The 15,710-nt window shown below is 44.2% G+C and overlaps 1 protein-coding gene across 3 annotated transcripts in view; it reads right to left on the bottom strand.

The window, feature by feature from the left end:
- Positions 1–15,710, bottom strand: part of LOC109896167 (ATP-binding cassette sub-family A member 2) — a 131,307-nt gene that overhangs the window by 28,397 nt on the left and 87,200 nt on the right. For all 3 annotated transcript variants that reach the window (XM_031829710.1, XM_031829712.1, XM_031829711.1), the window contains 9 exons: positions 12,000–12,114; positions 11,271–11,461; positions 5,809–5,959; positions 5,254–5,458; positions 3,852–4,010; positions 3,149–3,329; positions 2,547–2,759; positions 1,176–1,372; positions 253–426 (listed from right to left, as the gene is read on the bottom strand). In XM_031829710.1, coding sequence (XP_031685570.1) covers positions 253–426; positions 1,176–1,372; positions 2,547–2,759; positions 3,149–3,329; positions 3,852–4,010; positions 5,254–5,458; positions 5,809–5,959; positions 11,271–11,461; positions 12,000–12,114 — 1,586 coding nt within the window. The remainder of the gene's footprint in view (positions 1–252; positions 427–1,175; positions 1,373–2,546; positions 2,760–3,148; positions 3,330–3,851; positions 4,011–5,253; positions 5,459–5,808; positions 5,960–11,270; positions 11,462–11,999; positions 12,115–15,710) is intronic.

Here is a 15,710-nt window from a genome sequence, read left to right as displayed (position 1 = left end):
TGGATCGGGGGGTGCAGATTCCCGGACATCCCCCCCCCCAGAGCAGTTTCTTTTTTTGCTTTATAGTTTATATTTCCCTTGGCGGAGTGATGCCTAATGTTAAAAACTAACTGCTCAAGTTACCCCACTCTCCCCTAAATGTAAAAAGACTTGGATAGAGAAAGTGAATACGTCTGACAGCTGGTGAGAAAATACAAAAGACACACACACACACACACACACACACACACACACAAGGAAAGAAAGACCCACCGCCGCTCTCACTCTGTTTCTTGACCAGGGTGAGTTTGTAGCCATCTCCGTAGGTGCTCTTGAGAAAGAGTGGGGAGCCGCAGCACTTGAGTTTCCCATGGGAGATGATGGCTATGCGGTCTCCTAACAGGTCAGCCTCATCCATGTGGTGGGTGGACAGCAGGATGGTGCGGCCTTGAAACACAGTTCAAAAAATGTACTTTCAATATACATCAAAATGTGTCAATGCATCATTTTGTGTGTTAGTGTGAGAAGATTTGACAGGACCTTATGGTAGTAGTGCACTCTATAGGGAACAGGGTTTCACTAGGTCAAAAGTAGAGCACTGTATAGGGGACAGGGTGACACGAGGTCAAAAGTAGAGCACTGTATAGGGGACAGGGTGACACGAGGTATAAAGTAGAGCACTGTATAGGGGACAGGGTGACACGAGGTCAAAAGTAGAGCACTGTATAGGGGACAGGGTGACACTAGATCAAAAGTAGTGCACTCTATAGGGAACAGGGTTTCACTAGGTCAAAGGTAGAGCACTGTATAGGGGACAGGGTTACACTAGGTCAAAAGTAGAGCGCTCTATAGGAAACAGAGTTTCACTAGGTCTAACGTAGAGCACTCTATAGGGGACAGGGTTTCACTAGGTCTAAAGTAGAGCACTGTATAGTAGACAGGGTTTCACTAGGTCTAAAGTAGAGCACTGTATAGGGGACAGGATGACACTAGGTCTAAAGTAGAGCACTGTATAGGGGACAGGGTTTCACTAGGTCTAAAGTAGAGCACTGTATAGGGGACAGGGTTACACTAGGTCAAAAGTAGTGCACTGTAGTGTGTGAGGTTGACCCATGTCTCATCCTGTTTTGAGTGCTAGTGTCTGTTGTGAGTGCTAGTGGGTTAGGGTTAATGTGTGAGGTTGACCCATGTCTCACCCTGTTTGTACTTGAGGATGAGGTCCCAGATGGCTCTGCGTGCGTAAGGGTCGACACCTGCCGTGGGCTCATCCAGGATGACTGCCCGGGAGCCGCCCACAAACGCTATGGCTACAGACAGTTTCCGTTTCATTCCTCCAGACAGAGTCTGGACCAGGCTGTGCCGTTTATTATTCAGCTCCAGATCCTCGATCATCCTGACAACACACACATAGCACCTTGTAATTTACATTATTTTGAGATATGGATAGGTATGATTAGTTATCACTGCTGGCTCCTGTAATTCATAGGCGAAATTACCATGGGGGATGGCAGGGTGGGAGGGCACCCTGGAGGTCAGTGGCTCCCCAGATAGCATACGAACATGTCATAAGCAATACCAACATTTGTCAAATTTGCAAGAAATTTGCTTTAAAACTGCAACATGTTCTTTCATCCTCATGGCAAAATGTGAAGAATAGCATTTATTGAGCTATGAAAATGCACATTGTTCTTACTTACCCATGGCAAATTTCTCTCAGTCTCATTACAAAATGTGTGGAATAGCATTATAAAACTGAATATTTTCTCTCTGCCCCATGGCAAAATGTGTTGAAATGCAGGAAGTTAGCTGAAGGTAGGTGCTACGGGGCCCCAAATGCATCTCCCCTGCTCAGCTGCACCGTCTATTCAAGCCCCTCCCCCACTAATGTATGTCAGGGGTGGTACGAGGGGGTGTTGGCACAAGACCCCAATGAAATTTGATTGGCCACCTTTGGCAGGGTAAAACGAACGCACCAAAACGGTATTACATCATCTGTGCTTCTGTCATTAGAAGAAAGACCTTCAGAATGACAGAGTGGAAGCTGACAGAATACGGTCGGGAGACAGACTCGGGATCAACATTCAATGACACACGCATCAGTCTTTGTTCATGGTATGTTCACACTCAATTATTATAGAAAAAAAAGTGGACTGGGCACAAGGTAGGCGAACTCCAATTATAAAACAACTCTTCATCTTTTGTGTCTTCTTAATATTTGCCTTGAAATAATGATGTGATGAATTATTCTTCAACTTATATTTCAAAATACCCCTCCATATACCCCTCAAAATAACCATCAAGAGGCATAATAAGTCATGTATAATTGCAGGAAATGCGTTTTAAAATGTCTCCAAAAATTACGGGGGAGGACCCCTGGACCCCCGTCTACTGTTCATCCCCCCCAAATTCTACACCACAATTTCGACCTTGCTGTAATTATATATACCATTTCTACCCTTCAATATGAAGATATAAGCTTTTATCCTAATCTATCTAATGCCATGTTGATCATTTAACACCTTAGGGTCTTTAATTTGGTTAAACCATAAAAATGGGATGTGACATACTTGTCCATCTCCTTGCGGATGTCCTCCTCGGCCATGCCTTTGAGTTTGGAGTAGAACCACAGGTGCTCCTCCACACTGAGCTTGTCAAAGAGCACGTTGTGCTGGGGACACATGCCCAGGTTCTGCCTGATACGCTCCATGTCAGTACGGATGTCATGGCCGTAGATGGTGGCTGAGCCCGAGGTGGGCGGGAACAGACCTGTCAGAATAGACCTGGGGACGGTAGCAGAAAACTAATGGTAGTTATTGATAGGGTTCATTCTAGAGGGAAGAAATGGACACAGAAAACAAATGTTACAATGTATTTGAAGGCCATTTTGTAGACGTTATGGGGATGTTATGTGAATGTTATGGGAAGATTATGGGAAAGTTATGGTGATGTTGTAGCCAACATTATGTATGGCCTGTTTATAATTCATCATTGCATGAAAATCTTTTAAAAATAGTGGTTGAAGAATACCCCTTGAAACACAGTCTTACCAAAACATACAACACAAACCTCTCTGTCTCATTCTGTGAATCCACACGTAAACACAACACAACAACAGAAATGACTGGGACCCTCTAACACACGTGGGCACATTCCCATTCATCTCTCTCACATGGTGGTTGTCTTGCCGGCTCCGTTGTGGCCCAGGAAGGAGACCACCTGGTTCTCATGAAGGTTGAGGCTCAGCTTGTTGAGGGCCAGTTTATTGCCCGTCTTGTACACCTTGGTCAGCTTGTCTATACACACCACCAGGGGCAGGTGGCTGGGCTCCTCTTCCATACCACGCATCTCCTCTGGAGGGAGATAGAAAGAGAGAGATAATATGCCATTTGAAATGTGTCTATTCATTTGAAACTGTACTGTTTACTGTTCACTTTTGATTGATTATTTAACTTTAGCTTATTATCTATTTCACTTGTTTTGGAAATGTTAAAATATGTTTCCCCATACCAATAAAGGCCTTGAATTGAGAGAGAGAGAGAGAGAGAGAGATAGAGAGAGAGAGAGAGAGAGAGAGAGAGAGAGAGAGAGAGGGGCATTGTCACATAACAGTCGCAGAACCTGAACCTATTTGAGATTCACACCTGTAAACTGATAATTTTTGGTGGATCCATGCAGTAAACCACTGACAGAGGTGACAAAAGATTAAAACAGATATACTCTTGTTCCTAAAAGTTCAATACAAACACCACATCGCCGGTTGTCAGAGGTCAGGCTGCAGCTTGGCTTACCACATCGCCGGTTGTCAGAGGTCAGGCTGCAGCTTGGCTTACCACATCGCCAGTTGTCAGAGGTCAGGCTGCAGCTTGGCTTACCAGATCGCCGGTGTTCCATGGCACATGCCTGGTCCTCTTCCATGACACTCAGCCTGGCTGCTCCTCCCCAAGGCCACTCCCACGTCTCCACACGCCCACTGCCCAGCCAATAGGACTTCTGCAGGGGGAAGTACCACGGCCGGGGCAGCCCATACATCCCTGGAGGACAGAGACCACAGCAGACCACTTCTTTGACCAGGACCCATAAGGAATAGAGATCCTTAACTCTGCCATGGCTCGTAGGCCAAAGCCTATGGGAAAAAGGTTTTTTTTGTAGAGTTTTGGGATAAACACTGAAAATAAGGTCTGTGGCAAACACAGGCTTAGGAGATCTTATACAATTTATTCTATGAGATAGCTGATAAAGGTTAACGTCACTTTCTGTTAATTTTGAAGCATTTATGTTCAAAACATAAATGGGCTCCCAAGTGGTGCAGCGGTCTAAGGTACTGCATCTCAGTGTTAGAGGCGTCACTACAGACCCTGGTTCCATTCCAGACTGTATCACAACCGGCCGTGATTGGGAGTCCCATAGGGCAGCGCACAATAAGCCTGTGTTGTCTGGGTTTGGCCGGTGTAGACCGTCATTGTAAATAAGATTTTATTCTTAACTGACTTGAAATAAAATAAGCATGTAAAACACAAAGGCTTCATAATTCATTAAGGTCAAGTTAACTGACTTTCTCATAGAACAAAGTGTATAAATCTCCTTAGCCTGTGTTAATCTCAGACCTTGTTTTTATCCCAAAACCCAATTTTTTCCTTAATATGAATGGCTGAACGAACCAGAGTTAACTCATTTTGGTTTTAAGCCTGTCGCATGCTTCCCGGTCAAAACAGTTCACGCAAATATTATGAAAAACATTTGTGACGTTTTTGTTAATTTTGGTGTTCGGAGGGTTTTATCAGTTGTTCACACACATAAGATGTTTTCTTGGGGCAAGTTGAAGTTCAGTAGCTGAAGTCTAAGCCCCTTTGTCTGTGGTCAACAGTAGGGGTGGGAACTAAGGACGGTAGTTGCTGTCATTCAACAGCCAGGTAGCAGCTACTGTCTGCACTACAGTACTAGATTTCATGCACATTTTTTCACTTGAGAAATACTGCACTAAACATCTTAGCTAGACGTAAAATTGTGCGACTAAGAAAATAGCCAAATACAATACACATTTCTTGATTTATCTTAGATTGATTCAGACTATTTTGAGGAAGTGTTATGGCTATGTTGTTACTATGGTGGCTCAAGTGGGACAAACAACAGTGCCTACAAAAAGACGCCATTACTATTGTTCGCTATAGGATTCCATTTGGGATTCAGACCAATTACTACCATAAACACAAGTGACAAAACAGGGACATAAAAGGTGAATCATTTAAGTGAGCAGCCAAAGACTTGGTTGTTTACCTGGATGCACAGCTTCTATGTACCAGGTGAGAACTCCATACACACTGGCATCGATGATGAGCATCATCATGGACAGACCAAGGTTAAAGTCATCGCCCTCTACAGGTGACTGGTTGATGGTGCGCCACTGGATGCCAACACCTGACACCTCATACAGGGCAAAGTACTTAGAGCCCAGGCCGAACGCTGTGGTCGACATCAGAGACTGGAGAGAGAGGAGAGAATGAGAATAAAGACAACAGACAACGTGTTAAGAGCTATTGACATGTGTGAAGATCTTTCCGGAACTCACTGATTCAGACTGGTGAGAGAATATCATTGAATTGGTCAATTCACGACTCTTGAAGCTTTGTTTGAACCATTCTTAGCTTTTACTCATACATGTTGATACGCCTATACACACCTGGAAGCAGGCCAATCTAGCCATGAGCCCGGAGGGCCGTTTCTCTCTTTGAATTTGTCCAGACACAGGCCTAACATGGGCACCGTATGTGACTAACAAAAAATGAATAAAGTATGAGGGCTTCTGACAAGAGAACAGAGGCCAAGACTTACAGCAATGCACTTTTCAAAGGCGGTGATCTTGTCATGGGCCACCTCCTCCCTGATGGCCACGTACATGTAAGGGACGTAGCTTAGGAAGTAGATTATCCCGCCACAGGCAGACGCCAGCTTGGCCTTGGAGTAGATCACTGACACCAGGAAACTGACATAGACGGGACACAGACAGACAAACCAGAGTAAAATACTATTAGCATATTGAGTGTGTCCCAAATGCCACCCTATTCCCTATATAAAGTCATACTTTTTAACAGAGCCCAAGGGACCATGGTCAAAAGTAGTGCACTATAAAGGCAATAGGGTGCCATTTGTAAGACAACCTAACCATATTCAGATCAGACACATTTCCCTGGAATGTCTAGCTCCTTTAGCTGAGTCACTGTCTGTTTGATACATTAAGGACATGGCATTTCGAAGTAACACGTTCCTCACAAAATAGAAGTCAAAGGTTGACAAGTGAAACTGAGTGTTACCGCTTTTATCAAATCAGCCGCTAAATATCAGGGTGACTCATGATTCATTAGATCTCTAACATCATCAATGTGTGTGCAGTCACTGCTGCTCTGATGTCACAGAGAGAAAGAGAGATGAGAGAATCAACTAGATGTTGGAACATTGCTGCAGGGACTTGCTTCCATTCAGCACAAGAGCATTAGTGAGATCGGGCACTGATGTTGGGCGATTAGGCATGACTCGCAGTTGGCATTCCAATTCCTCCCAAAGGTGTTCAATGGGGTTGAGGTTAGGGCACTGTGGAGGCAGGTCAAGTTCTTCCACACCCATCTCAGCAAACCATTTCTGTATGGACCTCACATTGTGCACATGGCATTTTCATGCTGAAATAGAAAAGGGCCTTCCCCAAACTGTTGCCACAAAGTTGGAAGCACAGAATCGTTTAGAATGCCATTGTAAGCTATATCGGTAAGATTTATCTCCCCTGGAAGTAAGGGGACATGAAAAACAGACCCAGACCATTATTCCTCCTCCACCAAACTTTCAAATCAAATCAAATCAAATTTTATTTGTCACATACACATGGTTAGCAGATGTTAATGCGAGTGTAGCGAAATGCTTCAGTACCAGTACCCAGTTGCACAGGGCGGGGTCGAGACCCAGGGTCTCGAGCTTGATGACGAGCTTGGAGGGTACTATGGTGTTGAATGCCGAGCTGTAGTCGATGAACAGCATTCTCACATAGGTATTCCTCTTGTCCAGATGGGTTAGGGCAGTGTGCAGTGTGGTTGAGATTGCATCGTCTGTGGACCTATTTGGGCGGTAAGCAAATTGGAGTGGGTCTAGGGTGTCAGGTAGGGTGGAGGTGATATGGTCCTTGACTAGTCTCTCTAAGCACTTCATGATGACGGAAGTGAGAGCTACGGGGCGGTAGTCGTTTAGCTCAGTTACCTTAGCTTTCTTGGGAACAGGAACAATGGTGGCCCTCTTGAAGCATGTGGGAACAGCAGACTGGTATAGGGATTGATTGAATATGTCCGTAAACACACCGGCCAGCTGGTCTGCGCATGCTCTGAGGGCGCGGCTGGGGATGCCGTCTGGGCCTGCAGCCTTGCGAGGGTTAACACGTTTAAATGTCTTACTCACCTCGGCTGCAGTGAAGGAGAGACCGCATGTTTTCGTTGCAGGCCGTGTCAGTGGCACTGTATTGTCCTCAAAGCGGGCAAAAAAGTTATTTAGTCTGCCTGGGAGCAAGACATCCTGGTCCGTGACTGGGCTGGATTTCTTCCTGTAGTCCGTGATTGACTGTAGACCCTGCCACATGCCTCTTGTGTCTGAGCCGTTGAATTGAGATTCTACTTTGTCTCTGTCCTGACGCTTAGCTTGTTTGATAGCCTTGCGGAGGGAATAGCTGCACTGTTTGTATTCGGTCATGTTACCAGACACCTTGCCCTGATTAAAAGCAGTGGTTCGCGCTTTCAGTTCCACACGAATGCTGCCATCAATCCACGGTTTCTGGTTAGGGAATGTTTTAATCGTTGCTATGGGAACGACATCTTCAACGCACGTTCTAATGAACTCGCACACCGAATCAGCGTATTTCGTCAATATTGTTATCTGACGCAATACGAAACATGTCCCAGTCCACGTGATGGAAGCAGTCTTGGAGTGTGGAGTCAGCTTGGTCGGACCAGCGTTGGACAGACCTCAGCGTGGGAGCCTCTTGTTTTAGTTTCTGTCTGTAGGCAGGGATCAACAAAATGGAGTCGTGGTCAGCTTTTCCGAAAGGGGGGCGGGGCAGGGCCTTATATGCGTCGCGGAAGTTAGAGTAACAATGATCCAAGGTCTTTCCACCCCTGGTTGCGCAATCGATATGCTGATAAAATTTAGGGAGTCTTGTTTTCAGATTAGCCTTGTTAAAATCCCCAGCTACAATGAATGCAGCCTCCGGATAAATCGTTTCCAGTTTGCAGAGAGTTAAATAAAGTTAGTTCAGAGCCATCGATGTGTCTGCTTGGGGGGGGATATATACGGCTGTGATTATAATCGAAGAGAATTCTCTTGGTAGATAATGCGGTCTACATTTGATTGTGAGGAATTCTAAATCAGGTGAACAGAAGGATTTGAGTTCCTGTATGTTTCTTTCATCACACCATGTCACGTTAGCCATAAGGCATACGCCCCCGCCCCTCTTCTTACCAGAAAGATGTTTGTTTCTGTCGGCGCGATGCGTAGAGAAACCCATTGGCTGCACCGCCTCGGATAGCGTCTCTCCAGTGAGCCATGTTTCCGTGAAGCAAAGAACGTTGCAGTCTCTGATGTCCCTCTGGAATGCTACTCTTGCACGGATTTCATCAACCTTGTTGTCAAGAGACTGGACATTGGCAAGAAGAATGCTAGGGAGTGGTGCACGGTGTGCCCGTCTCCGGAGTCTGACCAGAAGACCGCCTCGTTTCCCTCTTTTTCGGAGTCGTTTTTTTGGGTCGCTGCATGGAATCCACTCCGTTGTCCTGTTTGTAAGGCAGAACACAGGATCCGCGTCGCGAAAAACATATTCTTGGTCGTACTGATGGTGAGTTGACGCTGATCTTATATTCAGTAGTTCTACTCGACTGTATGTAATGAAACCTAAGATGACCTGGGGTACTAATGTAAGAAATAACATGTAAAAAAACTAAAAACTGCATAGTTTCCTAGGAACGCGAAGCGAGGCGGCCATCTCTGTCGGCGCCGGAACTTTACAGTTGGCACTATGTATTGGAGCAGGTAGTGTTATCCTGGCATCTGCCAAACCCAGCTTCGTCCGTCGGACTGCCAGATGGTGAAGCGTGATTCATCGCTCCAGAGTACGTGTTTCCACTGCTTCAGAGACTAATGGCGGCAAGCTTTACACCACTCCAGCCGACACTTGGCATTGCGCATGGTGATCTTAGGCTTGTGTGCGGCTGCTCGGCCATGGAAACCCATTTCATGAAACTCCCGACAAAATGTTTTTGTGCTGTCATTGCTTCCAGAGGCAGTTTGGAACTTGGTAGTGAGTGTTGTAACCGAGGACAGACTATTTTTACTCGCTACACGCTTCACTAGTGGTGTGGGGGCTGTGCTTTGGCAAAGTGGGTGGGGTTATATCCTTCCTGTTTGGCCCTGTCCGGGGGTGTCCTCGGATGGGGCCACAGTGTCTCCTGACCCCTCCTGTCTCAGCCTCCAGTATTTATGCTGCAGTAGTTTATATGTCGGGGGGCTAGGGTCAGTTTGTTATATCTGGAGTACTTCTCCTGTCCTATTCGGTGTCCTGTGTGAATCTAAGTGTGCGTTCTCTAATTCCATCCTTCTCTCTTTCTTTCTCTCTCTCGGAGGACCTGAGCCCTAGGACCATGCCCCAGTCCACCTGGCCGTGCTGCTGCTCCAGTTTCAACTGTTCTGCCTTATTATTATTCGACCATGCTGGTCATTTATGAACATTTGAACATCTAGGCCATGTTCTGTTATAATCTCCACCCGGCATTGCCAGAAGAGGACTGGCCACCCCACATGTGATCTCTCTAATTCTCTCTTTCTTTCTCTCTCTTGGAGGACCTGAGCCTTAGGACCATGCCCCAGGACTACCTGACATGATGACTCCTTCCTGTCCCCAGTCCACCTGGCCGTGCTGCTGCTCCAGTTTCAACTGTTCTGCCTTATTATTATTCGACCATGCTGGTAATTTATGAACATTTGAACATCTTGGCCATGTTCTGTTATAATCACCACCCGGCACAGCCAGAAGAGGACTGGCCACCCCACATAGCCTGGTTCCTCTCTAGGTTTCTTCCTAGGTTTTGGCCGTTCTAGGGAGTTTTTCCTAGCCACCGTGCTTCTACATCTGCATTGCTTGCTGTTTGGGGTTTTAGGCTGGGTTTCTGTACAGCACTTTGAGATATCAGCTGAAGTACGAAGGGCTATATAAATCAATTTGATTTGATTTGTTCACCACTCGGTGGTACCATTCTGTGAGCTTGTGTGGCCTACCACTTAGCTGTTGTTGCTCCTAGACTTTTCCACTTAACAATAACTTAACAATTGACCAGGTTCGCTCCAGCAGGGAAAAAACTTCACAAATTCCACTGATTGGTGGAGTGCTGCAGAAATGGTTGTCCTTCTGGAAGTTTCTCCCATCTCCACAGAGGAACTCTGGAGCGCTGTCAGAGTGACCATCTGGTTATTGGTTACCTTCCTGACCAAGGCACTTCTCCCCTGATTGCTTAGTTTGGCCGGGCAGTCAGCTCTAGGAAGAGTCTTGGTGGTTCCAAACTTCGTCCATTTAAGAATGATGGAGGCCACTGTGTTCTTGGGGGCCTTCAATGCTGCAGACCTTTTTTGGTACCCTACCCCAGATCTGTGCCTAGACACAATCCTGTCTCGGAGCGCTACAGACAATTCCTTCGATCTAATGGCTTTTGATTTGACATTGTCAACTGTGAGACCTTATGTAGACAGGTGTGTGCCTTTCCAAATCATGTCCAATCAATTGAATTTACCACTGGTGGACTCCAATCAAATTGTAGAAGCATCTCAAGGATGATCAATGGAAACAGGACGCAACTGAGCTCAATTTCAAGTCTCATCTCAAAGGGTCTGAATACTTAGGTAAATAAGGTATTTCAGGGTTTTTTTAAACCCGTTTTTGCTTCGTTATTATGGAGTATTGTGTGTAGATTGATGAGGAACACATTTTATTTCATCCATTTTAGAATAAGGCAAAAAATATTGTCAGGCAAAGTGATGCACTATATCTCTGTATGCAGGCTTGCTTGGCTCAATATGTGATGATGACCAATTTGAGTTTATGACCATATCAGCTATAGATAATTGAAATGATTTGTTAAGAAGGGCCCCTCGACGGAGCCCCGCCCCCTCTGTACTGAAATCCTAGCTCAGCGTAGGCCTCTCCTACTTTTTTGGGTGTACGTCCACTCATGCTTTTTACTAGACTAACATCAGAGCAGTAGTAGTGTCATCATTACCAGAACATGATCGTTGCGATGGCGTAGATGGAGAGGAAGAGCCAGATGATGAGGATGTCACTGTGGAGGAGCACTCTGCCATACTTCAAGATGGCCGTCAGGGCGGTCACTGAGATGGACAGCTGGACGAAGCCAGTGATGAACCAGGCCACCCAGTGGACCGCATTGTTCAGGCCCATCATCTTCATCACCTGCAGGCAGGCAGGGAATACACAGGTTACCAGAAGAGGTTAATCTTTTTTTTACAGTTTTACATGCACTTATATGAATGAGAATGTGATTTCAAACAAAATAATACAAGTATGTAAATATTCTAAATATTCAGAAAAACATATCGTACAAATTTCAAGTTTGAGAATTTTATTTGATTGAAATCAGTATTTTTCCAACAGGGGGCAGAACAGAGGTAGTAAATATGAGCGACTTCATCCTGCTACAGGTTGCCAAAGAGATGGCAGAGAGAAGATGGCATTAGTGATGCTGCTCCACTGTCACAGACAGACAGACACAGGACAGGACTCTGAGATCCTAGTGTACACAGCAGTGGGGGTTGGTGAAGGGATAACAGATCATAATATTGTCTGGAATGGAGTAAATGGAACGGTATTAAACATGTGTGTTTGATGTGTTTGATACTGTGCAATTAATTCCATTTCAGCCATTATTATGAGCCTGTCTTCTAATTGAAAGTGCCAACAGCCAACACAGGTAGACATGTAAGCAGCTCACCTCTTTGAGCCGGTGCTCCTTCTCAGCCACAATGTGTTGGATCATCATGGCTACAGAGTACACCCAGGAGATCACCATGCACAGAGGCATCATGTGCTCGATCACAAACAGGAAGCTGTGGACCCATGACATGACATTTGTTAATGACAAAGCATAGGTTAAAGCAGGGAGAACAAAATACTACCGAAGGAATAAATCCATAGAGGAGAGTGGGGTAAGTTGAACCCAAGGGTCAGCTAAGCCACCCCTTGTTTCTAGGAAACCATACACAAAATGTATCATTTGGACAAATATTTAGGAAGAGGTCATCATTTTTGTGTTAGAGGTTTCATGATGCTTGTATCTAAATCAAAGTAGATACTTTAAAAATTGTTCTATACATATAAGCTTCAATATGATGTCCTAAACCTAGAATGAAAGTACATTCTTGTAGCTTTGGGGGCTAATATACACTGTCAAAAAACAGCCAATTACTCATTATTATGAAGTAACTGGTTCCACAACCTATTAATAGTTTACTCAACTTTCAAGTGTCCAAGTGTTACCTTAACTAAAAAATAGTTGGCGCAAACGTAACTCCAACTTGATAAAAATGTGGCAAATATCAGTCAATTTAAATTGATGGGTTTGCTCAACTTTGTCATATGTTTATTCAACAATACATTATTATTTGGCATCTTAACTAATAGAGGACTGTGCAACTGGTTACACACATAGTGCTTTTAACTTACATATTTAATATATATATATAATATATATATATGAGTCATTTGTGCATGTTCATTTATAATGTAAATATAGTTCATCATGTCCTCAACTGGGATTTGAACTGACAACCTCTTGGGTTCATGGCATGCCAATCTTCCTGCTACGCCACCACAGATGTGTCAATTATTAGTTAATCTGACTATTCTCTCATCATTAATTTGATTCACTTATTTAACGACTCAATGTTTAGTTTTTCTGTATAGTTGTCTAATGTTGATGGGGCATATTAATTACTCTGTTTTAATGTTACTCCTTAATCACTATGATAAATAACACAGTTTTTCTTCATTGTACTTTTAAAAATGCTGAGATTCACTTTGTGATTGAAATTATCTGTGTGTATCAGATCGTATGTTTAGCATAATGCTATTTTGTTATAACCTTGGGTTCAAGCGAGTGATGGATTGACTACTCAAAGGAGTCTATCACTGATAAGCAATTTGGCAGTACGCCCAGAAAATTGCTCTGGGAACTAGAAGGAGACTGGTGTGATGTCAGTCTCATGCAGGAACCAACCATGCTTATATGACACGTGTAGCAGTATAAATGGACTGAAAAGGGAAAGGCCCTTTCAGAGTTTCATCAGGCTTGTATTGAGTTCGTGAACCTCTCCGCCGTGATAATAAAGATTGATTCATTTACTTTGAGTTTGAGTCCTTAGTGATGAAATTCCACAACAATTCTGGGGTCACAAAACAGTTTGATATTTGACATGATCCATCAGTGAAGGTCTAAGAGGGAACACTGGTGGCGCATTCTTCAGAAAGCTTAAGAGGGAAATTCCCGTCTCACCAAAGAGGATGAGGACCCATCCGGACCAGACCTCCACTGTGGGAGTAAACACAACATCCAAGAAACCTAGAAGGACAACTCAACTGATTTCAGTAAGTCAATTTAAATGAAGTAATGTTGTTTAAGAAGGGATCCAAGTTCTAAGACAAAACTAGGCGAAGGTTCGGTGAACCTCGTTTATAATGTTATATAGGGCTTCTGTCCACCGCCACGGGTCATCTGATTTACCGGTACTGAGGCATTGAGAGAACCATTAAAACATTTGAGTAAAAACATGATCATTGGTGCCACTCAGGCTGATTGCCCTGTGCTGATCGTTGCTGGTGGTGTGGATGTGAACACCTAAGAAAGTTCTGTGTGGATTTCGATTGATGACGTTATGTTGGGATTCTGTGTGATGTGAGGTGTGAAGACATTAAAGGAAAGATTACTATTACCGAATATGTTGCATGAATAGAACACTAGTGTGAAGGAGTTTGTGAAGAATATCTAAATCCCTGTATTATGAAATAAATAATGTAATTACAAAGACACAAAATACAAACATCGACATTGACCAATAACGTGAACTTCGGGGCCCTGACAGAATATTTTGGAGTGGGGTGTTTGAACAAACAGTTAAATGGACTAAATGGACAAATAGAGCATTTACTTTAGATGGGATCCTCAGTACAGAGAGACTTGTAGAAGCCAGAGAAACGTTGGAAGAAACAGAGAAGAGATACAGGAAAATAAAAGTTAAATAGGATGATTTCCACAAGAGGGATAGAGAAGTGGACCTATTGAAGGGCAAAACAGTGAAAGTATTAATGGTGAAGCAAGTAGACAAAGGAAAGGATTAATGGTGAAGCAATTAGACAAAGGAAAGGAAACAGAAAAAAGTGAGAGAAGGACTCAAGCATAGAAAAATAGAGAACAGAATGAATTCAGAATTTCCAACAGCCCCATTGAGGGCACAGCCCTTATTGGTACCCCAACCACAGCTCCAATGCCATAGGGGGACAAGATCAAGTGCCACCACCCTACCAGTCACCTCAAACCACTCCACAGACACATTTTGGGAACTCCAGGCGAGCATAATTGCTCGTTGACTGGGTTGGATCTTGCAAGGTCACAGCGACACAGAAATCCACCCTTATGCTTTGAAGACTATTTAAACCATGATGGACGACCGCAAGACCCCCATGCCACCCCTTTCACCAGACACACAAGAGTATTCAATATACCCGTCATACAATACCCAAACCTGCAGGAAGGAGCACCCATGACAGTGGAAATTCTATGGGATGTGGATGAAAACAAGGCAACAGTTAAAGATGTCACTGATCCTGCTAAAGATGCAGTGAAATTTGAAGAAGTACAAGCTATAATAACAATGTACAATCCAACAACCAGAGAAATTGAAGAAATACTCTGCCCCTGTCTGAAATTCAAGTGGATCCAGTGCAAAGGAGACTAGGACAGCAACGCAGCAAGAGATGGTTGTGAAAATCAGAACACACAGACTGGCAGAAAATCCACTCTACAACAATGAAAACTAATGAGACCGTTAAAGATGACCAAGAGTGGATGGAAAAAATATTCCTTGCCTCTGACCAGGAATCATATACCAGTCTGCTGTGTCATGCTGGTGTCACTGGTTTACGCCAAGACCTAAAAACAGCTGTAACCACCACCTGTATAGGATGGGAAACAAAGACACTGGCTGATGTGAAACAACATATCAACCACACAGAAAGACAGATAAAAGCCAAGACTACAAAAGCTTGGGCTAATTTGTAAACGGCTCAGCTGATGTTCTACAGCGGAGCCGGAGGTCAAGGAAGAAGTTGAGGAAGAGGAATGGGTGGGGGACGAGAGAGATGATGGGGAGAGGTGTAAACTCTGGACCCCCAGAAAGAAACGGTTAAAAGTGTTATAACTGTGATAAACCAGGACATTTCGCCAAAGACTGTTAAGATAATGAAGATAGAAAGGAGTTTAATGGACCTCCCAGAAACGTGAGGCTAAATGACTCTTTAGGAGGTGGACAATAGAATGAAAATTCACTGATTCACATTGAGATACTGGAAGAAAAAAATCAATTCCTAGAAGACACTGATGCAGCAGTCTCTGTCCTGATGAAATCAGCCCTGAAACTCATTCCTTCGA

This window comes from Oncorhynchus kisutch, linkage group LG8, assembly GCF_002021735.2.
Source record: "Oncorhynchus kisutch isolate 150728-3 linkage group LG8, Okis_V2, whole genome shotgun sequence".
NCBI lineage: Eukaryota > Metazoa > Chordata > Actinopteri > Salmoniformes > Salmonidae > Oncorhynchus > Oncorhynchus kisutch.
Note: the sequence above shows the minus strand (reverse complement) of the source record. Positions and strands in the feature narration are given on the sequence as shown.